Below are 24,090 nucleotides of genomic sequence, written 5' to 3' on the forward strand. Positions count from 1 at the left end.
CACCAGGAACCGCATGTAATACCTGTGGACCTGCAGGACGGGAATGTGGAAATAAGTGTCCTGGCAATCCAATGCCAACATTCCGTCTCAGGGATCCTTGGCAGACAAGACCTGGGTCATGGTGAGCAATTTGAATTCGGCCTATGTATGAAGGCGCTAAGAGGGCAAAGATCTAGGATAGGATGGAGGCTTCAGTCCTTTTTCTTTTTTTTTTTAAACATGTTTTTATTGGTTTTACAACATGGAAAGGAGCAGCTGTCTACATATATAAAAAGTCCATTATCATTTTCAGTACAACAATCCGGTCACGACTATATCCTTGCACATTCTCATTTCTGGTAAGAATTAACAATCTAAGATACAACAACCCCCACCCCACCCGCTTAATCATCGTCAGAGTCGCCGTCAGAGTCGCCGTCAGAGTCGCCGTCAGAGTCGCCGTCAGAGTCGCCGTCAGAGTCGTCGTCATCAGAGTCATCATCATCATCATCATCAGAGTCGTCATCATCATCAGAGTCATCATGATCTAGATCAGCAATAGGTTTGCATATGTCCCCCCTATAAGTGTTCCAGGCCGCCCAGAGCTTTGTCCATTTCCCCGGGCAATTCCTGTTTACATATACTGTTCTTTCCGTGATCATTGTGGCATCCATGTCCCCACACCAAGACTCTAATGATGGTCGGTCAGTGGCTCCCCATTTTTGTGCTATGTTACGTTTTGCAACCATGAAGCCCAGTGTTGCCCAAGTTTGACCATGTCTCGTCAGATCATTTGGTTCCCATATGTTGAGAAGGCATCTTCTAGGCTCAGGTAGCAAAGAGACATGTTGGGTCTGGGATATCGTGCGAAGGACTTTGCACCAATAATCCATTATAAATGGACAGTCCCAGACCGTATGGAAAAGGTACCCTCCTCCCCACAGCCGCGTAAACAATAAGGGTGTTGTGTTCTGCCAATTTTATGGAGTGCAGGCCTAGTGAGGTAGGAATGGTGAAGAATTTTTAGTTGAGCAACTTGCGCTATGCGAGTGATGTGGCACGTTGTTGCATAAAGTCTGTTAGGAGTCTATCCTCCAGGGGGGAGGCCTCAGGTACCTCGGTGCCCGGTGGTAGGAGTGTCATGAGAGCGTGTCGGATTTGTAGGTAGCGAAATGTTTCAGTGGGTGCAAGTTCGTACTGTTGTTGCAGTCTATCGAAGGGAATGACCGCTCCGCTTTCCCAGAGGTCGCCCACTGTGGAGATACCAATGGCATCCCAGTGCCGGAACCCCTTGCTATTTCGAAGTGTGCCAAAGTGTTTTGAGTCCCAGAGTGGGGTAAGTTTGGCAATGACACCTTTCCAGCCAAGACGTGCCTGCGCTAAGTACCATAATGTGACTGTGTCGTGTTGGGCCTTTTAGCGACTGCACACTTTTTGGGTTGTATAGGGCCGCTAACATAGTGTACGTCCCGAGTTGCGCTCGATCGGCCATGAATGCCGGGTCTGTGTGGGGGCCGTGAAGCCATTGGTTAATGATCTTAAGATGAGCCGCCCAATAGTAAAATTGGACATTGGGGAGCGCTATACCGCCATCATACCAGCTACGATGAAGCTTTGTCTGCGCAATGCGTGGTGGTTTGTTACCCCAGAGTAGTGTGGACACTAGCGCCGCCACCTGTTTAAAATATCGTAATGACACTGGGAGGGGTGTATTTTCAAGTGCATATAAGAAGCGAGGCAGGGCCATCATTTTAAATAATGCTGCTTTCCCTAGTAATGTCAGGGGTAGAGCTGCTCAAATGGACCACATCCCTTCGCAGTCGCTCCAGGGGTGGGGTTAAATTGTTGTCGTGGAATGCGACCGGGTCAATTGTAACGACAATGCCCAAGTACTTAAAGGAGTCTCGCGCGAACTTTAAGGGACCATCTCTGGGGAGTATAGGCACTGGACCAGTCAAAGAGTAGAGAACCGACTTAGACCAGTTGATTGTGTATCCGGAGATGGGGCCGAAAGTGCGGTAAATGTAAATGTATTTGAGCTTGTAAAGCGCACTGCTACCCGTCCGTAGGTTTCCTGGCGCTGTATAAGAAAACAAGTTACTTACCTGTAACTACAGTTATCCAGTATTGGTATCTTTCATAGATTCACATGCCTGAATCATTCCCCGTCGTCGAGGCGGGAGTCCCACGGTAAATTATATATATATAGCAGTGCCTAAAAACCATTAGTAGTAGGCTAGAAAAAGATATAGGCCCAACTAGGCCCAAAACTTAGCAGCCTATCTACATCATTATGTAAAAAGAACTGAAAATGTAGCCTCAGCCAATCAGCTAACCTCACCCTCTAGAACCTTCCCAGCCCAGGCAGTTCTCCTCAGATTTTCCCAGCACAAGTGAGAAGTAGTATCCATAATAAGAACTGCCCAGTCGGGGAGGAGGGTGGGTGCATGTGAATCTATGAAAGATACCAATACTGGATAACTGTAGTTACAGGTAAGTAACTTGTTTTCTTATCCAGTATTGGGGTATCTTTCATAGATTCACATGCCTGAATCAGAATAGCAAGCAGTAATAACCATAACTGTCGGTAGAGGAAGGTGGGAGACAATCCAAACCATATATCCCCACACAACCTGGAAGGTACTAGAGCAAGAACATATTTCAGTACATATGCATAATCATGACAATACCTTCATATACCATATATATAGAGCATTAAAACAGTATGTTAGCACAAATGTAACAATAGAAAACAAGAAAACCATAAAAGGCTGACCTCAGTGAAGAAGATGCTGCAACACTGCTTCTCCCACTGACGTATCTTCATGTAGCACCGGCTGCAGGCAATAGTGCTTGGTAAAAGTATGCACACTTTTCCATGTAGCAGCACGGCAGATGTTTTCCAGGGTCACCCCTGCAAATAGGGCTGTAGACGCTGACATCATCCTGGTGGAATGCGCCTTAACCGTTCTTGTCAGGGGCTTGTTCGCTTTCTCATGACAGAAGACAATGACAGAGGAAAGCCATCTGGCAATAGTTGCTTTCGTCACAGCCTGACCACGTGTAGCTTGGCCATAAGCTACAAACAGCTGGGTAGATTTGCGCAAATCTTTTGTCTTTTGTAAATAGAATTTGAGGCATCTTTGGACATCCAAGGAATGCAGCATCCTTTTAGCTGGAGTCTTGGGGTCTGGAAAGAAAGTTTTGAGTTTCACCGGTTGATTGATGTGAAACTGGGTCGGAACTTTGGGAATAAACTTAGGATGAGTTCTAAGTGTCACACAATCTTTTGAGAAATGTAGGAAAGGTTCCGATATAGTGAACGCTTGTATCTCACTTACTCTCCGGGCTGAAGTGAGGGCCAACAAAATAGCCACTTTCCAAGTCAAGAATTTAAGTTCTGATTTATGAATTGGTTCAAAAGGCCTTTTCAGCAATTGAGATAACACAATATTGAGATCCCACTCAGGAGGAGGAGGCCGCACTGGAGGGAAAACTCGAAATAACCCTTTAAGGAACTGTTTAATTAAAGAGGAAGAGCACAAAGATGGTTTGTTGTAACTCTTTCTGAATCTGGATATGGCAGCAAGGTGAACTTTGATAGAAGAAAAAGCGAGACCTGATCTGGCTAGAGACAGCAGATAAGGCAGAATCTTCTCTGGAGGAGCTTGTAGTGGATGGACATCACGCTCTCCGCACCATAAACAGAATCTCTTCCATTTGAAGCGATAGGTTCTGATGGTAGACTGTGCACAAGCCTGAGATAGAACAGCTCTACAGTCTGGAGAAATCTCCAGGTCCTTAAACTCTAGGAAGTCAGGAGCCAGGCGTGCAAGTGCAGCGACTGAGGATCTGGATGAAGTATTTGTCCTTCCTCCCTTGTCAGCATTGAAAGTGTCGGCTTGAGGCGCAGTGGAGGTTGATGGGAGAGTATCAGAAGCTCCTGGAACCAATACTGTCTCGGCAAGCGAGGAGCAATTAGGATTAGAGAGCAACGTTCTCTCTTCATTTTCTGTAGAACCTTTGGGATGAGAGGAATTGGAGGGAAGGCATACGCAAAGAGTCCGGTCCACCTCATCAACAGGGCATTTCCTCTCGATCCTTGCTGGTGGAACCTGCTGGCAAAGTATATGCATTTGCTGTTCTGTTGCGTGGCAAACAGGTCCAGCGTTGGTGTGCCCCAGAGCTGGAAAATTGTTTCCACTTGGCTTTGTTCGAGTTCCCACTCGTGACATCCTGTGAACGATCTGCTGAGATCGTCGGCCAGAGAATTCTGAATTCCCTGAACATGTTCCGCTCTGAGGGAAATTTTGTGATGGAGTAACCATTCCCACATTTCTTGCGCTTGAAGAGACAGGGCTAGAGATTTCGTGCCCCCTTGCTTGTTTACGTAAAATATGCTGGTGGTGTTGTCCGTGCGCACCAGCACTGCAGAGCCCGCAATTCTTGGCAGGAAGGCTCGCAAGGACAGAAAAATGGCCCTCAACTCGAGGCAGTTGATGTGTTTGTGCTTGTACTGATGGGACCACCGTCCCTGCACTTGAAGGTCTTGAAGATGGCCTCCCCAACCCTCCATGGAGGCATCTGTCGTCAGAGTAAATTCCGGTAGGGTCTGAAGAAAAGTGAGCCCCGGAGACAAATTGTTCTTTGCCGCCCACCATAGAAGAGCTTGTTTCATCTTGGGCGTGACCTTGATTCGGTCCTCGAAAGATCCGTCTACCTGCCGCCACTGTCGATGCAATTCCTCTTGTAGAGGCCTCATTCTGAGTCGAGCCAGTGGGACTAGATGGAGTGCAGAGGAACACATCCCTAGCAGGGAAACAAACTGTCGGACCGAAAGAGACTTTTTTGACCGTATTTGACTTGCCAGCTTTGTGATTTTGTCCTGACGAATTTGGGTCAAGAAGGCCTTGCACTGAGAAGTGTCCAGTACTGCTCCTAGGAACGTCAGAATTCGTTTGGGTTGCAGTTGTGATTTTTTGACGTTGAGGGTCAGGCCCAGATTCGAGAACATTGATAGAGCACTTGTGACCGATTGCCTTGTTGAAGTTTTTGTCGGACTCTTTATTAACCAATCGTCGAGGTACGGGAATACTTGGATTCCCTGTGACCTCAACGCAGCTGCAACCGGAACTAGAGTCTTGGTAAAGATTCTCGGTGCAGATTTCAGGCCGAAAGGGAGGACCTTGAATTGAAAATGGACACCAGCCACTGTGAATCTCAGATACTTGCGGTGGTTTGGATGAATGGGAATGTGGAAGTAAGCGTCTTCCATATCCAAGGAAGCCATGAAATCGCCTTCCATGAGGCAATTGAGGACATCCGTGAGCGTCACCATGCGGAAACTCTGCTTTTTCAGATATTTGTTTAAGTTTCGTAGATCCAAAATTGGACGCCACTCTCCTGAAACCTTTTCCACAAGGAAGAAGCGAGAGTAAAACCCCTGATTTTTCTGGGATGTTGGAACTTTTTCTATCGCATTTTTGTGTAGCATCTTCATGGCTTCCATGTATAACAAATGAAGACGAGGAGGGGAGGGACCCCTGGGCGGTGACGTTGGAGGTTTCTGCAAGAACTCCAGAGTGTGTCCGTGTTTGACTATGTCCAGAACCCACTGATCTGAAGTTATCTTCCGCCACTGTTGATAAAAGGCGGAGATCTTGGCGCCCACGGGGAGGGAAGGAAGGGAGGATGGTGTCCGGCAAAACTCACTGGCGTTTATTTGAATCGCGTCCCTGGTAGTTAGAACGTCGTTTCTCTCCTTGACGAGAGAAACCCGCTGACGATGACTGTCGATAGGACTGTTGGTAGTACGGCTTATTCTGAGGTTGATACTGGCGGTTTTGCTGATTTTGATAATGTCCTCTGGAAGGAAAACCACGGCCTCTTGCTCCTCTGAAAAAACCTCGCTTATACTGTAGTGTACCAAGCGATTTGGCCGTATCAGTATCCGTTTTGATCGCAAGCAATGCTTCATCTATGTGTTTGCCAAACAATAACTCGCCATCATAGGCCATGTCAAGTATTTTGGTCTGGACTTCAGGTCTGAAAGAAGTCGCCTTGAGCCATCCGTGCCGTCTAAGAACTGCCGCTCCGGCCAATTGTCTAAAGGCTGTATTAGAGACATCGAGGGCGCAGTCGATAATCTCAGAAGCTGCCCGCTCGCCTTCCATGACAACCTTCCTGACCTCTTCAACACGGTCTTCGGGAACCAGGTTGATGAATTCCGACAGATCTGACCACATTTGTCTGTCATAACGTGCTAAAATTGCCAAAGAATTAGCAATCTTAACAGTAGCAGCGGCATTAGTTGAGAACTTCTTCCCAATCGCATCCAACCTCCTGCCCTCTTTGTCTGGAGGTGTTGAAATTGGTGCTGCCGGATTCTTGGATCGTTGTTGAGCCGCTTGTAAAATCACTGAGTCAGGTCGTGGATGACCGATCAAACATGAAGGAGTATCCGGTGGTGCTCGGTACTTCTTGTCGACTCTTGGAAGAACCGCCGGGATGGACGCTGGCGTCTTCATTATATTAATCCCTTCTTTCCAAATGTATTCAATGATAGGGATAGATCTGGATACCCTTCTATACCCTTCTTTGAAATCATGAAGAAAACAGTCAGTCTGCTCAACCGAAACTGTAATTGCAAATCGAGCAGCTGCCCGATGCATGATGTTATGAAAACCTCCTATGTCTTCTGGCGGAGAATCTGAAGGTTGTGGCAAATTAGGAGAAGGCATAGGAATGATGTAATCATTCCATGGTTCCGTAGGCGTAGTATCCGGAAGTTCACCATCCTCACTTTCATCCTCATCTGGAGAGGAGACGTCAACATCATGACCTCCAGTCCCGGGGTCAACATCCTGCCTTGGCGAGTGCGAAGGATGTGGCGGGGAATTTGTCGGCATGTCTACTGGCACAGGATTTGGAGCAGGCAGAGTTGGTGGAAACCTCTGACGATAATCAGCCAGCATGGCCTGCAAATCATGAATTAGAGAAGACGGAAGATGAGTCGTGTCTTCTGCGTGTTGTTGCTCCTGATGATAAGGAGTAGCTAAATTTTCCTGGTAGTAATGAACGTCATCATCATCTTCATCCTCTTGATATTTGATGTGTAACTGGGAAGGGTGATGGGCCACTCCAAAAGGCTCGTCATCATCCCCTTCATCATCAGAATCTGCCTCCACGTAGTTTTCCAAAATATGCGAAGGCAAGAGGGGAGACAAATGAGAGTAACTCTGTCTCTGAAATGATTTCATCTGGAAATGGGTATACTGTACCCTTACCGGAGATGTGGGCAATAAATGCGTAGACGGCACATTCAAAGATGCCAGCGCTGCTGTCGACGGTAGAAGTGAAACAGATGTGTGAGTTGCCGGCATTGTCGTTGACGGTATCGTCATCGGTGTTGGAATCGTCGACGAGGACTTTTTTGAAGGCGTCCTAGTAGACGGACCCGTCGACGGACTCTTCGTCGTCGATGGAGCTGAAACCTTCGTCGACGGGCTCGTCGTCGACGGACTCGTCGTCGACGGGGTCTTCGTCGACGGACTCGTCGTCGACGGGGTCTTCGTCGACGGACTTGTCGTCGACGGGGCCTTCGTCGACGGGGCCTTCGTCGACGGGGCCTTCGTCGACGGGATCTTCGTCGACGGGATCTTCGTCGACGGGATCTTCGTCGACGGGATAGTGGAAACCTTCGTCGACGGGGTAGCCGTCGACGGAAGCGTCGACGGAAGCGATGACGAATGCTTCGTAGATGGTGATTTGGTCGTCGACGGAAGGCTCGTCGACGACGAGCTTTTCTTCGATGATTTTTTCTCAGAAGAAGAAACCATGACGGACATCACAGGAGAAGTAATTGCTGAGGTGGTAACAGTACTTGAAGACGTAGAGGACGTAGAATAGGTGGTGACAGTGAGAGAGGACACCAAAGAGACAGCTTTAGTGCGGACTGTACTCACAGTAGAAGACTCTGTTGACGCAGCACTCTTCGTGGACTCAGAGGGTTTATGAGAGAGTTTAGGTTTTTTCAGTCTCTCAGGAGAACACCTCTCTTTGGAACTGGCTCTCTTACTTGAGGTAGAGGCTCTGTCCTCATCATCTGTGGCAGACGACTTCAGCCACAAAAGAACTCTTGCCTCTCTATCCCTGATGGTCTTAGGAGGGAAGGTTCGACATATCCTGCAATCCTTCACAACATGTGAAGGATGCAAACAATAAATACAATCAGAGTGCTGGTCGTCCACATGTACCCTCTTCTTGAAACAGGAACCACAAGCCTTGAATAGAGCCTTCTTTTCAGACATCTTGAGAGAATAGAAGAAATTTTGAAGAAATTTTGAAGAAAACTGAGTAGGCACTCAGGGAGACTCCCTTACACACGAAGTGCGGTGAAAATCTGAGGAGAACTGCCTGGGCTGGGAAGGTTCTAGAGGGTGAGGTTAGCTGATTGGCTGAGGCTACATTTTCAGTTCTTTTTACATAATGATGTAGATAGGCTGCTAAGTTTTGGGCCTAGTTGGGCCTATATCCTTTTCTAGCCTACTACTAATGGTTTTTAGGCACTGCTATATATATATATAATTTACCGTGGGACTCCCGCCTCGACGACGGGGAATGATTCAGGCATGTGAATCTATGAAAGATACCCCAATACTGGATAACTCTGGGGAACCCGTCCTGGCTTTCCCTGTGGGATGGTCCCTGCTGGGAGTCCCCAAGGTGGAGCCAGGCATCCCCGGAATTGATGGGGCCGTTGTGGAGATTAGGCAAGCTAATGCCCAGAGTTGCAGAGTAGAACCCCTGATTAGAGTAAGCACCGAAGCGAGAATGATCGAGTCCGCTGACCCAAGTCCATGACCCTGCCGTGTCAGGAATTGAACCCTGGTCCCGGGCCGACTTCTGCTCCCGGGTCTGCCGCCTCTAACCAGTGAGCCACACTACTCCACGGTAGATCTCAAGGAGCGCTGGTAACGAGCTCTCCGGGTCTGTGAGATATATAAGGATATCATCAGCGTAGAGGGAGATGCGGTCCTCCCAGTCCTCCGTCCAACGTATACCTCGCATTAACGGGGCTTGCCTTACCCTAGCCGCCAGGGGCTCCAACACCGACGCGAACAGGAGTGGAGACAAGGGGCATCCCTGCCTGGTCCCCCTCGTCAACGGTATCGTCTCTGACAGGTGACCATTGGCCGCCACATGCGCCACTGGAGCCGTGTAAAGTAGCCTGACCCACGCACAGAAGTTCGGGCCGAAACCCAAGCGTCGAAGTGCCGCGAAGAGATATCCCCACTCCACCATATCGATACGCCATTCGTGCGTCCAGCGATAGGACTGCTGAGGGTTCAGTTAGTAAATGCCTTCGATCCAATACACTATGCAGACGCCGCAGATTGAGTGCAGTGTTTCGGTGGGGCATAAAGCCTGACTGATCCGGATGAATTAATTTGGGCAAATGTGCGTGCAGCCTATTAGCGAGCAATTTAGCAAGGATCTTAGCTTCTACAATGAGCAGTGAGATGGGGCGGTACGAGTGGCAGTCTGAAGGGGGCTTCCCTGGCTTAAGAATCGTCACAATCGTAGCCGTCCTCTGGTCAAGTGGTAATATACCCTGTTCACGACTATCATTGTACATTGCAAGTAAGTGCGGGCTAAGGGATTCCGTGAAGCGCTTATAGAGTTCCACTAGAATACCGTTGGGTCCTAATGCCTTTCCGGACTGCAAGGATTTAATGGCCGCGCCTACTTCGTCTGATGTTAAATCAGATTCCAACTCTGCCACAGCTTCCGCGTCTAGGCTCTGCATCTCTATAGTTTGTAATAGTTCCTCTGTGTCCGCCAGTGTGGCGCCGGAGGAGGAGGTGTACACCGCTCGGAAGTGTTCTGCTAGTGTATGCGCTATGGCGCCGGGGTCTGATACTATCTGGCCCTCCACCGTCTGTAAACATGTAATCTTTCTGGAGCTGCGTTTTTTCCTGTCAAGCCAGGCCAGTAGCTTTCCTGCTTTGTCGCCCATTTCGTAGAGCCTGTGCCTAGTCGCTGTCAGGGACGTCTTCGTCACTTGCCTAAGATATTCCCTATGTTGTCGTTGTTTTAACTCTAGCATGCGCGCGCTTTCGGGTGTGGGGTCATTGGAGTGTGCGATGTCTGCTAATTGTAGTTCATGCTCTAAAGTTGTCAGGTCCTGGTGCTTGGATCTCCTGTCACCTGTAATTGTGGCTATGGCCTGCCCTCGCAATACTGTCTTGTATGCCTCCCAGAGGGTGGTTGCGGAGGTAACCGAGGCTATGTTTTCAGTAAAGAAATGCTTGGTGGTCTGTCGTAGTTCCTTGCGGACCCGAGGGACATGCAGGTAGCCGGGGTAGATGGGGTATAGTCGTTTGCGGGCGGTGTGCTGTGAGGCATAAGTCAACACTATCGGTGAGTGGTCAGATACCCCCCCCTAGGTCCTATAGCTACTTCAGGTATGTGTGGGAGGCAGGACTCCGAAGTCAAAAAATAGTCTATACGTGAAAGACTATTGTGAACAGAGGAATGGAAAGTGTATTGTTTTGTCTCTGGGTGCCGTCGTCTCCACACATCTATTAGGCCCAACGCATCTGCAAAACTCTGTAGGCGGGAGATGTCCGACGGCTGCTGTCGCACTGGGTGTCGGTCGATCCCCACATCCATTGCAGCATTAAAGTCTCCTCCGATGAGGAGGTCTGCCTCCGGGAGAGCTAAAACAAATTCGCTAAGGGCCGGGAGTGCCACCGTGTGTAGTGCAGGAGGAATATAAACCGACACCACATTAAGCAGTCTGCCTTCCCATTGACCATGCACCGCTGCAAAGCGTCCCTGATCGTCGTGTTCGGTGTGTAGGACTAAAAATTGAGAGTTTTTTCGGAGTAGAATACCCATGCCCCTCGAGGTGAATTCCGAATGAACTATCATTTTGAACCCCCATCTATCCATCGCTTTGCATGCCGAACCTGTGAGGTGGGTTTCCTGTAAGAGTCCCAGAGTGGGGGCCTGTCGCTTAAGGGATCGTAACACCAACCCACGTTTAATTTTGTCGCCCAACCCGTGCACATTCCATGTCAGTGTAAGCGGCGTCACTGGTTTCATAGAGGTCATGTCATCAACATTAGTGTGTTGTGTGTCTGTAGCCATCAGGGGTTTTTGGATGCAAATGGGGGCAGCAAGTGTGCCATAGCAAGCCGTAACCAGTTAAGTTGTAGATACCATGCTGCCTTATCAACGTTAAACAAATTCACAACCAAAAAACAAAAACCAAGAAAAACCCCAATCCCAAAGCCCACCCACCTCCCTGCCTCCCTGCCTAATGGACTTTCAACGGCCCGCCACCCCAACTCAGCAGAGTGCTTCTTCCCAACCCTGAACATGTACTTGCGTGCAAGGGAGTGAGAGGTCCATGCAAGGGTACTCCCTCTCATTCCCGGTAGGGTCTGCTCCAGCCTAGCGTCCAGGAGCGCCATAAGCAAAATGTTCAATCAGTGGGGTAATAGTGTTGTAGGCGCGTCGCCTACTGGCTCAGTTCATCCCTTGCCCAGGCCGTGTGCATCCTCTCTTTGCGAGGGGTCGTCTTCCTGTTGGAAAAGATCTTGACTGTTCGTCGCTTCATCATAATTTTTCCTGTGGTGATCCTTGTTTCTGCGTTGGGTGCCACTCGCCGTCCGCCATCCCTCGAGCCACTCGTACGCCTCTTCTGGTGTTTCAAAAAACCAAGTCTTTCCCTCCGCCACGACTCTCAGTGTAGCGGGGAATAGCATGGAATAAGGCATCTCTCGAGCCCTCAACGCCTTCTTCACTTCGATGAAACTGCGACGGCGTCGGGACACCGCAGCCGTATAGTCTGGGAAGAATGAAATTGCTGAGTTTAACACACGAATTTGTGGGGAGACGCGTGCTGTTTGGAGGATCATATCGGGATCCTGAAAGTTGAACAGGTGGGCCAGCACCGGCCGAGGGGGCAGTCCCGGCTTGGCTTTGCCACCCGGCACCCTGTGTGCCCACTCTACGGAAAAGAAAGTGGATAGTCCCTTAGGCTGCAGCCGCGTTTTGAGGAGGTCCTCGACATAGAGGTCCATTGCTTGCGAGCCCTCACTTTCCGGAATGCCAAGGATGTGTACGTTATTGCGTCGCGATCGTCCTTCTTGCTCATCCAGCTTGTCGAATAGCACTTTATTTTCTTCCTCTAGGCGCGTTACAGTTTTTTGCAAGGCTGCAGCTTCTGTGGTCAATGTTTTTGCCGTCTTTTCAACTTCTGGGACTCTAGTTGTGATTTTTTTAAAGTCCGCCCGGAGTAGGGAGATATCCGTGGATATAGAGCCTACCGTGGTCTGCACGTTAAGCGCCGCCATGATATCTTCCAGGGTCACTTTTGCAGCAGCACCTGTCCCTGCAGTGCCCCCTGTTGCTCCCTGTCCCGCCGGAAGCGGGGGAAAGTCCTTTGAATAGGCATACTTATCCAGCCGTGCCTGGGAGTTGTGGTTCTTGACCCCCCTACCAGACATGAAGGCCACTCAAGATGGGTCTAGGGGTCTTCTCAGGAGTCACGTCACACCTGGCCTTGCTGCACGACCACTGCTGGGTTACCTTAACGGATAGGCCTCTGCGATCCCTGTGACTAGTGTCTCCCCCTGAAGCTGTGGGGGGGGGGGGGAGGGGGACACTCCTCAGTAAGCAACAGCACCAATGGGAAGGGCGGGCCCTATAACGTCGCCCGGTTGAAAGTGGGCACAAGGCTGCCAAAAAAGAAAAGTCGCTCCCCCTTTGGCTTCTGAGGGGGGGGCCCAAGTTGGGCCCCGGGGCCGTTGTAGGCCGCGCTATGTATGCGCGGTATTTTGTGTCCTGGGCAGACTCGGAGCTTCGAGCACCGCGGGGGCCACCGCCAGGCCGAAACCCCGCCCCCGGAGTTAGCTTTGAGGAAGGGGGAGGGGGGGTGGGGGGGGTGGGGGGGGGGGGGGTCAGCAGATCTTGAATCCACCCCTCGGTAAAGCCGCCGGCGGGCCGCCCGATCTCCCCGTCACCGCCACCAGGCCCCCATGCTCACCGGTGCCCTCCGCTGCTTCTTTGGTCCATATGGAGGGGGCCCCACCCAGGCTGCTATGTTGTGGGCACGTCTCACGCCCTCCAGAGGTCCGCAGCGTAGATGGCAGTGCCCCGGACCGGGCCTCGGGGGATCCGCCGCCTCTGCTTCCACGACTGACGCTGGAATCTGGGGACCACGGTTCGATCCCCGGCTCCGGCGGCAGGTTAGCCCAGCACCATGTGACTCTGGGCAATAGCTCGCTTAATCTTCCCGACGGCCCCCAGCGCCTAGAGACCCTTACGGGTGATTGTGCGCTTTACAAATGTGGACTTTACTTTACTTACTCTACTCACCATTCCGCCCGGAGCCTCGGAGCAAGCCAAGTCCGGGCTTTCTGTGCGCTGCAGGCCGTAAGCACGTCACCTTCAGAGCTCCGGGATGCAGCAATCGATCGGCCCCAAAGTTTTTGCAGTCTCAGCCGCTCAGTCGCCTGCAGTCACAGAGAGTCCTACAACTCAGCTGGGCATCGGATTATTATACGTATTGTGCCGGGAGGGTCCTGCTTCGCCGGAGCCTCTCTAGCACACAGCCATCTTGCCGGCTGCTAGCCACGCCCCGTTCCGTCCTTTTTCTGCAGCAAAAAGTGGCAGGAATAGCAGCCACAACCTACTTCTGATGTAGGTACCCTCTCAATGGATCCTTTGACCAGAAAATTCTGCACCTCTTGATGTAGCAAGGAGAGGGGGTTCTCAGTCAGGCGGAAGACAGTAGTTTTCAGAAATGGATGAGCATAACCCAGTTGAACAATTTGAGAAACCATCTGGATTGAGGTTAAAATTGAACCATCTTGATTGAGGTTATTGTTTGCACTGGGAGAGGTGGTGTCTGATTGTGCCACCAACACGGTGACCCTGCTGAGTTGAGGGCATGCTTAAGATGCCTGGAGGCTGCTGCAGCTTGAGGGGTGGAGGACTGGACAGTTCGCTGGCTTGGAGTCCCATGTCCGCTGTGGGAAACACATCCACGACAGGGAAGACTGATGGCCTTGGGGGTACGGTTGATATTGTGGAAGCAGCTTGGAGCCACTACCGAAGCCACATAACGGACAAAAGGAGGAGTGTGGCTGGCACAGTGCCAATGAGGTTATCAAAGACTTGGCAGTAACCCAACTCTTCTTTAAGCTCTCGAGCGCTGTATCGACCTGGTTGCCAAACAGGCACGAGACATCAAAGGGCATGTTCATCCGTGCAGACTAGACATCTCCTGTCAAGCCAGTTGATCTCAACCAGGTGAGGGGACAGAGTGCCACTGTGGATACAATGGCCCTGTCCAATGAGTCAGTGGTGTCCAATCCACATCGGATGGTCAACTTTGCTGCATCTCATCCATCAAAAATAACCTGCTTAACTATGGCCCAGGCCTCCTCTAGAAGAATGGGCAGCACTTGCGAAACAGAGTCCCATGTGGGAGTACCGACCAAGAAGTTTAGAGTGTACACCAACAGCAAAGCTAGGCTGGTAGAAGAGGAAATTCTCTTTCCAAAGGCGACCAGCCTCTTGAAATTCCTGTTGATGGAGTGGTAGGGAGCGCATTATGATTGACTTTGGTAGACAAGGTCTGCACCAAACTCACATGGGCAGCGTGGTGGCGGAGGAAAGCTGGGTTCCCAGGAGTGGCGAAGTGGTGACAGAGGTAGCTCGCTGGATCAAAAGGAACTAATGTCAGCGCTCTCAGGTGGCACCTATATGGAATTGCGCACCACCCTTTTAACGCAGACTATGTTGAAGCAGAGCCACTGAAGCAACCTACCGTCACGCAGAGGTATTGCTCAAGATTTTCTAGATCAAGTCTGACGCCTGGGAAATATTCTAAGGAGAGGAATCTGCGGTTAGAAGTCCCTAACAGAAAGCAACAATACGAAGAGTGATGGGAGAATGAGAGAAGGCAAGCAACAATACGAAGAGGGTCAGGATGTGGGAGGGGGCAAGCAACAACACGGAACAAGACTGGATGTGGGAGGGGGCAATCAATAATATGGAACAGGACGTCAGGGGGCAAGCAACAACATTGAAAGGGACAGGGGTAGAAGTATAAGAGGAAGAGAACCTACAAACACCTGTACGCTTATGGAGTGCTTCAACGAAAATAAAAAGGGTGCTCCGAAAGGGCGAGCAGTGGACAGACAAGTACTTGAGCCATTCTCCAGGGGAATAACAAATGCACAAAGAGGATATTAGGCCAGCACACACCACCCAGAGAGAAACAAGGAAATGAGGGATGAAGCCAACCAATGGTAAGCAAATGGATGAGCTCAAAGCCCACTATAAGCATGTAAAATGTCTAAAAAGAGACAGCACAATCATCGGCCCAGGTGAGACCTAAAAAAACGTATGTACTCTCCAAAAAGGATGTAGCTACGATATAATTTATGCAAAATGTGACTTGTGCAAGAACTCTGTCTCCGGTCCTATCGCGCCCCCAAAAATTAAAATCATCAAAACCACACAAAAAAGGGGATACTTAAAAAAAAAAGTATATAGGTCGGGTCTTGGCTCCACAATGAGGCTTTAGTAACAGTTACATTGATCTGTACAGTACAACTATGTAACCATTTTTGTCCCACAGCTTGATTACTAAATCTTACAATATAATTACACCCCCCCCCCCGCCCATGTCATCCCAGATCCCAGTTTTCCATTTCTGGGCACTATAGAAAATCAAATTTCAGACAAAGAATCTCTGGGGTTGTCAGAACCCTAGTGTATCAGATTTATAGGAAGGGAGGGTGATAAAAATAAAGGTACAACAATTTAAAATGAGCACAAAATCCTTCAACATAAATGTATGTTAAAAGGATATTAGACAGAAAACATTAAAAAAGCTGGAAACAATTGCGGCAAGGAGAAGTGGTAATTTCAAAAGAGCTTCCTACCATTATCACTTCTGGCCAGCTCAGCAAGTTCAGGATCGCTGCAGTCTACTCTTTTGATGTCATCACATCCCAAAAAAGAACGCTCCATCATTGCTTCATTATCAAACAAAACTTCAAACAAAGCTGTTTGTCCACTTTTATTAGCAAAGGTTTCCACAACCATCTTGCAAAAATCAGGCTGGTTCTGAATTAGATTTAGTAGCATGTGCCCTGTTAAATAACAGATTCAGGAAAAAGCATCACAATTACCAATATTTCCATTTAGTATGCATCAAAGCAACTTTTCATAAACCCAATCAAAACAAACAATTTATAAAGTAAGTTTACAAAGATATAAATTGCCCCAGATATAATCAGTACAAAAACTATGCAGTCGAACGGCAAACGGGGAAATGAAGAAAACAACTAATAGGGACAAACGGGAAAAAAGAAGTACAGCTGAATGAAAAGATACAAATGACAACTGCAAATCGTAAAAAAAAAAAAAACGTTGTGGGCTACAGCTTTGGTATTACAACAAACTTACTACAGGACACTCACTATGATTATTGGTACACATCAATAAGGAAATAGTAGCGCACAAACCCAGTTGAGTGGAGTGGAGCAATTAACAAGGCTGTAGCCCAGAGTTTCAATTCAGTATAGTTCACAATGAAGCACAATGTTTGAGAGTGGTGATTCAGATTTATGTGGAAAATGCTGTGTTCTCTGAAGAGGTTGATCTTCCACTCCTTTCATAACTGGAGAATGTTTGAAGCAGTGATTGGCTGCATGTCAATACCATTTCCAAGGAAAAAAAAGTTACTTATCGTACAAGTTACTTACCTTTGGTAACGATGTATCTGGTAGAGACGATTCTAGCCGCAGATTCCTTAACGTAGAATTATTCCCATGTGTGAGACTGGAACCGGAAAACTTTCTTTGCCAAAGCATCTCTGCACGCCGGGGGCGGTACCACGCGAATCCGTCCTGACGTCGTCCGCGGGCGTGAAGTCAGCGAGGTCACATAAGCCCCACCCCGGCGCGCGGACGTCAGTTTTCTTCAGAGAACTTTTCTGCGCCACAACGCGGAGTCATCACAAACAAAACTGTGGAGAGTACGCGGAGCCATCACAAACAAAACTGTGGAAAGTATAGGAACAGTGTGCGAAAAGTCAGTGAAAACAGAAAAAGGAAGGAACGAAAAGTGAGGAACAGCACCAGTTGGAAAAATGCCAAGCACTAAGGTACAGAAAGCCATAGCAGTGACAGAGCAGAGCACCGCTTTGAAGAGCAACCTTGCAAGCTAAGGCGACATCCTAAATGGAGGCAGAAAAGCGTGTGAAAAACATCCTTGCAGATGATAGAGAGTCTGCAATCACAATCCACCACAGTGAAAGGCAACAAGTTCGGGACAGATGAGCAACGGCAAACTACCCCAAGACAACACCATCAAGGAGGGTTGTGTCCCCTGGAAGGAGCTAAAGGCTGAGGTACTGTCAAAATACCACAATTCAGAGGACTGCAGAGGAATGAGAAACCCCAAGCAATTAAAAAGGGAAGAAGAGTAAAAGTAGGTGCCCACACTGGAAAAAACCAGGGAGTTGGGAAGCAGAAGAACACATGAACCAACCAACCTTGTACCAGCAAGGAAGGCATGGAACAATGAAACAGAACGAAGCATCCCGTCAGGGAGGTAGCGAAGAGGACACTCACGGAAGACAAGACACCCGGAGGGAGGCGAGTGGAGAAAACCAAGCTGAAGGTCCTTGCAGAATGGGGAGGAAGGGCGGGTCATGAAGGAATCTGCGGCTAGAATCGTCTCTACCAGATACATCGTTACCGATAGTAAATAACTTGTACATCTGATAGAGACTACTAGACGCAGATTCCTTAACCTAGAATAGATACTCTAGCCATACCCAGAGGGGAGGAGGGCCTGCAAGAGAACCTCCCAGCAAAGGATGTGTCACGGGGACAAGAAGGGCGGCCCAGCTCCCATCAAGCAGAAGTAAGCAAGAACAAGGCAAAGGGAAGGCCAGGATACCCCAATCCCATCCAAGGTGCAAGGGACATCCGCCCGAAAACCTCTGAGGGACAGACCGCGCCAGAGGAGCACCAAGGAAGAAAAGAACCACCCCAAACTCCATGGAGAAGAGGTAGAAACAGAGGCAGAGCATGCCGCAGGAGAACACGCACACAGCGAAAGGGACAGCTGAACAGGCATCAGCCTCGAGGCAGCGAACAAGGCAGGAACAGCTCCACACCCAAGAAGCGCAGGCGTGAGAAGACAGACACAATCGCTCAAAGCTCCAGCAGAACAAGAGGCAGCAGCACAAGGGTACACGGTGGACCATAACGAGCAGGCGTGCGCAGCTGGCAGCAGGCAAACAACATGCAGCAGTGCACCCAGAACAAGCCAAGCGCAAGACCAAGGCAGAGGCCAGGGAAATTCAGAACAACCTCCAAAGGAAGACCGTTCCAGAGACAAACCGGCCCACGAAAAGAAGTGGGACCAGCCAGAAGAGAAATACGTAGGACGGACTGAAGCCATCAGCCAGAACACAGGAAAATGCTAATAGAAACCTAGCCCCCTGGAACACCAGACAGAGTACCAGGCCGAAACGCCACCCAAGAAAGTTGAAACACCACAACACGACGCCGTAGACGGCATGCCAAAGCCGGTCTAGCGATGTAGCGGGCACTGAGAATGACAGAACCTTGAGCAGCGCAAGCTACGCCAAGACAAAGACAAAAGAGACCGCACCCGCAGTATACAGTGATGCCAGGAGAGGTGAGGAACCAGAAAAAGGGTGTTCACACCCTCCCAGCTTAGGACAGAGCTATACAACAGCTACAAGTACCCCACTTAGCGTATGACACGTCCCAAAGAAAACACAGGAACACCTCTTAGGGGAAAAATCCTGCAGCAGAGGACAGAACATAAAGGACCTGCGGGTAGTACCACAGACTGCTTACCAATCAGCCAAGAAATGCACAGAAGGCTCAACCTGAGGACCTATATGGTTTTACCAATAGCCAAAAACCACAAAAGCCAAAAGGGTCTGTACCAGCAGCCAACAATACAGAGGGGCCAACCTAAGGACCCCGAAGGCACGTCAAACCACACAGAACACACAGACGGGCCAACCGAAACACTAGACCCCAGAAAAAAGGTGGGATAACGCCTCCCATAAAGCACCGGAGGACCAACAAGCAAAGCTTACAGAGGGGGTAGAGAACGGAGCCCCGCGAGGAGCCGCTGAATGGCGGAGTCCGCGTGGGTGTTAAATAAAAGAACCCCATCGAAAGGCAGGTCAACCAGGCGCTCCCTAATATTGTCTGGAAAAACGCCATCCCTCAACTAAGCATGGCGGCGGAGAGCTACGGAACTTGCCATAGCGGGCCGAAAGCATCAGAAACATCCAAAGCCGAACAGAGAATAAACGCGGCCAACTCCCGGCCATCCAATACATGGTGCCGCAGATCAGCGCGGACACCTTCGTGGAGGCACGAGACAGAAGGGACTCCATGGAATCCCACAAGCTTGAGGTAGCCCTGGCCAACACACAATGGGTTGAGCACTCGCAAAGCAGCACTAGAGGAAGCAAAGATGTTACATCACCATGAATCCAACCACCGGGCCTCCCGTGACGGAGAGAACACCACCAAAGGCAAGGAAGGAAAAGCAGTCTGCAGAAGAGGGCACTTGGTCGAAGGGTGGAAAGAAAGGCAGACTGGATCGTGCGGAGCAGGACGGTGTAGAAGCGGCTGAGGCACCGGATCACCCGTGGCAGGACGCCCGAGGAGAGAATTGTGGAGCGAAGCTTCGAATGGAAGAAGCAGCTCTTGACCACCAGAGCCCTGGTGGAGAACCTCTAACAAATGGTCCATAGGGAATGGGTTGACGGGGTCGCCCATCTGCAAAATGCCAGCGGCCTCCGGTAAGGTAGCTGCTGGCCCAGAGGGGGACTCGGGGACGAACTGGGAGTCCCGGCGACCTCTTGCGACACCACAGGGACCCCCTTGGGGATTTGCGCCGAGGCAGGGTTGCTGTGGGTCGAAGAAGGAAACCCCGTAGGGTCGCACCTCGACGACACCACACCCCCAAAACCTGAAGCCGAACTCGTCAGCGCCGGGGTCGAAGCCAGTGGCGACTCCGCGGAAGACCCCGCACGTGGTAAGGGATCCGCGGACGTCTCAGTAAGAGTAGGAAGAGGCGCCAAAGAAGCCTGCAGAGCCATAGCGTAGGCATCCATATGGGCACTAATCGCCCCGGTGCCAGGAAACGGCGGGTAGGGTGGCGATGAGCGAGGCAGCATATCCCGAGGAGAACTCGCGCCCTCTGCAGAGCAGGGACCAGGCCTCGGTAACAAGCTGTAAGACTTACCGGGGGAGGCGAGCAACGCCCATGGGGCCTCGGTGAAGGAAGATGCCGTAGTCGGAATCGGCGGTACTGGACCCTTCCGAGGTAGGGGACGGATGCGGTGACGACACCGATCTGGACAAGCGGGCCGAAAGTAGTTTCATCCGGCGCTCCCGCCGGGACTTCGGCTTCAGATGCTGGCAACCGTCGCAGTCTGTAGAATCATGGTGCTGGCCCAAACACCACATACAAATAGGGTGAGGGTCCGTCGCCGACATCTGACGAGTACAAAAAGTACACGTCTTGAAGCTCGAAGGCATTCGCACACTGTTCCTCAACACAAAAGCGTGAAAAGAAGGCCTGAAAATAGGTCAGGACCCAATCCGGATCCGCGTTGCACACAGAAAAGAAGGAAACTGACGTCAGCACGCCAGGGTGAGGCTTATGCGACCTCGCTGACATCACGCCTGCGGACGTCAGGGCAGAGTCGTCTGGTACAGCCCCCGGTGCGCAGAGATGCTGTGGCAAAGAAAGTTTTCTGGATCCAGTCTCACGCCTGGGGATAATTCTACGTTAATGAAATGTTCCCCTTAACATTGCAAGTGAAGAGAGGTGGTATAGCATATTTTTTTTTATCTCAAAGGGAACAGAATGCCACATAATGTGTGTATAACGGGCAAGCAGTTCCTCAAATGTGATAAGTTGTGCTTGAACTAAGAAAAAATGCTATTTGTTTTTAAAAGCACAGCAAAAGTGTGTCCTTGAGGATCACTTTTTGGGACAGTAAGGTTAAAAATAATACCTAGGTTGTGGGTGAGGTGCAGTTGCAAATATTGTTTAAAGCTGCCTAACAAAATAATTGAAAGGCAACATTGTTCGAGGGGAATAAAACGTAGGTTGTGGTTGAGGTGCAGTCACAAGTATTATTTAAAGCTGTCTAAAATAAGAAATGAAAGGCAGCATTGCCAGGGCGGAATAAAGGTAAATTTAAAGCTGGATGTAAATGTTGCCCTAAGCAAAAATAAGTGAAGGTTAACATTTTCCCATATACCCTGCACACATCTATGTGGTTGAGGTGCAGTTACAAATATTGTTTAAGGCTGTCCAACTTAAATGAAAAGCAGCATTGTTCGAGGTAGAATTAAGGTAAGTTTGGCGGCGAACGAGGACGCAGGTCCCATCGTGGATCTAAGGAGCCACGTCACAGGAGCTACGTTTTCACCTACAGTCAGTGCCCACTGGCATATTTTAAGGGAATCGTGGGCCTTCGATGCACCCTCTCTTCAGGACATTATGCATAGCTAATTTCACACCCAACCTAATGGATCAGATTGGTTACTGGGGCACAGCGACTGCATGTACTGTCGGAACACTGGACTGGGGCACTGACAAACACTACATTGCTGGCCTCTGAGCTGCCCCAACCCACAGTAATGACAGAGCTGAAGGACCTGCAGAGCCATAATGCCCTTGGGAGGCTGCAAATAGCGAAGGAAACACCCTATGGTGTACTATTTTACCACTGGCCCTAGACCTTCGTCTATCCCTAGCTGGGGAGATGATCGTCTAGTGCCACAGAGGGGACTGGTCGCCACATAGCCTGGGCAGGCACGGAGGTGTAGCTGTATTATGGGACTTCAGGCTAGCACATGCTGAGCAGTGTGGGGAACGCAAATGTCTATCGTGGGCAACCGAAAAAAGCCACCTCCACATATGGGGCTGGAATAAACAAAGATGGCGCAGACAGTGCCCCACCTGCCTGTGTTAGATACCTTTATGACCTTCCAAAGAACATTGTACCGCTGGTTACACCTAACAGATGCAGGGGCACTTGTATACCCATGATCTGTGAGAGCTGTGTGGCGCTAAGAGCTCCCCCTCTCACCCACTTGGCTCCCTTTGCATATACCTGCATCTGAACCTGATGCCTGTGTCTCCTCACCCTAGACTCACGGTCACTGTGGTCAGCAGTCATTGGAGCAAGGTTAGGGCAAAATCCTCCAATCCCCGCCTCCCCCGAAAACAATAATGGCTATGCTGGCGGCCTCCACGGCACCTGCAGATCCGATTCGCCAGTTGGAAAGTACTCTTGAGAAGCACGCTGGAATGTTTGACAGGGTGCCGCAGACCATCCAGGATTCTAAAAGTGCCAAGGAGGTCCAACTCAGAACCATCCAGCTAGAGACTGGGATTTTGCAGGCAGACCATTCCACGCACACGGAGAGGGGGGTGGATGGTGCAGAGTCCACTCTACCTACTATGCGACCTTCCTTGATGGCCGTACAGGGCCAACTGAAACTCTTGCAAACAGAGGTCAGCGATCTCAACATGAGAATTGAAGACGCAGAGGGCTTTCCAGATTTACAGATGTAATAACTTATCTCTGGCCATCCAGCTGTTCCGTGGGCCCTCCAATGTCGGTGACTGCACATCTACTCAACTAAAGGGACTGCGACCTTGTCCTGCAGTTGTTCTGTGCGAAAGGCCCCTGGATCTAGGAATAACGCTACAACAAATTCCGATAACACTGCAGAGGTTCGAAGGTGTTGCAATGCGCAACTGGGACTAATGTATGCCGTGCTCTTCCCTGCGAGGCTCAGGGTGGTAGATCCCGACGCAACTCAGTTTTTCCCTTCCCTGGATGATGCCTGGATGTGGCTGCGCACCAAGTGAGTTCAGGACCAGACAGAAGCAGAAGGCAATGATCTACGAGAATGGTCAGATGGGAGACCCAAATGCCGCCGCCGGCGTAGACCTTGGTCACGCCCATTTGATGAACAGGCCACAAGAGAAGAAGCACAATGGTGGACCCTGATGGCTGCTTTTTATTGTTGGAAGGTGCACTGAATGGGCACTCCATGTCTACAGTCTCACTATACACACCCAACATGCTCCATGGTGAATTCCTGTGCACATTGTCTCTAGCTTTATTCACCGATTCCCAGACTCCTAGTATGCGGGAAGGGGATTTAAATGATGTACATTTCACTGCTCTGGACAGGTCGGTACCCTTCCTACCCGGGATACAGGGCCTTCTGGCGAAAAGCAATTTAGGTAATGGATATCCACGACACAACTTCACAATATATAGCAATTAGGTCACCCGAAGGATGCTGAATACTCATATTACGCTCCTGGACACCAAATAGATGCTAGGCTAGACTATCTCTTCTGCAATGCAGAGCTCTGGGCATGGTTGGAGCTCAGAGCACTTGGGCTGGACAATGTCAGGCCATAGCCCCCTTGAGGTGACCTTTCACTGTGGGGAGGATAGGGGCAGATACTTACCTGGTGCTTGAGGACAGAAGCCCTCCTCGAAGTATATAGGGAAACCATAAGTGCTCACCTACTCCATTACTTCGAGGAGAACTAGAGTCCAAAGGCGATGACTGGGATGCTATAAATGTGGCTATGAGGTGAGACTGCATGAAGGCATCTTGGGGGGGAATGGGGGTTCCTCCTTTGCAGCTTGCTGGCGCAAGAAGCGTGTCTGCGTGCTATTGAACTCAATGCTGTAATGTTGGGTGAGGGTCGTGCATGACTGCGGGACCTGAGTGATCAATATAGGGAAGAGGTAAGCCACTTAAACAATACAGACTATAAGGAGGCCCTGGCTCGACAACACGCAGATGAGGGCAATCCAGGCTGCACGTTGGCATGGCTGAGCTCCGCGGTTCCTAGGACTATCCTTGGGGTGATTCGCACTCCCACGGATGACATAGTGAACTCCCAGGCAGATATAGGCATGGTCTTTGCCCAGTACTACGAGACATTGTATTCCCCCGACCCTTGCCCAGA

At 50.1% G+C, this 24,090-nt stretch overlaps 1 protein-coding gene across 2 annotated transcripts in view; it reads right to left on the reverse strand.

Annotated features, from left to right (window-relative positions):
* Positions 1–24,090, reverse strand: part of LOC144773229 (E3 SUMO-protein ligase RanBP2-like) — an 827,846-nt gene that overhangs the window by 637,562 nt on the left and 166,194 nt on the right. For both annotated transcript variants that reach the window (XM_078658128.1, XM_078658127.1), the window contains exon 9: positions 15,948–16,157. In XM_078658128.1, coding sequence (XP_078514254.1) covers positions 15,948–16,157 — 210 coding nt within the window. The remainder of the gene's footprint in view (positions 1–15,947; positions 16,158–24,090) is intronic.

Source organism: Lissotriton helveticus, chromosome 8 (assembly GCF_964261635.1).
Source record: "Lissotriton helveticus chromosome 8, aLisHel1.1, whole genome shotgun sequence".
NCBI classification, from domain to species: Eukaryota; Metazoa; Chordata; class Amphibia; order Caudata; family Salamandridae; genus Lissotriton; species Lissotriton helveticus.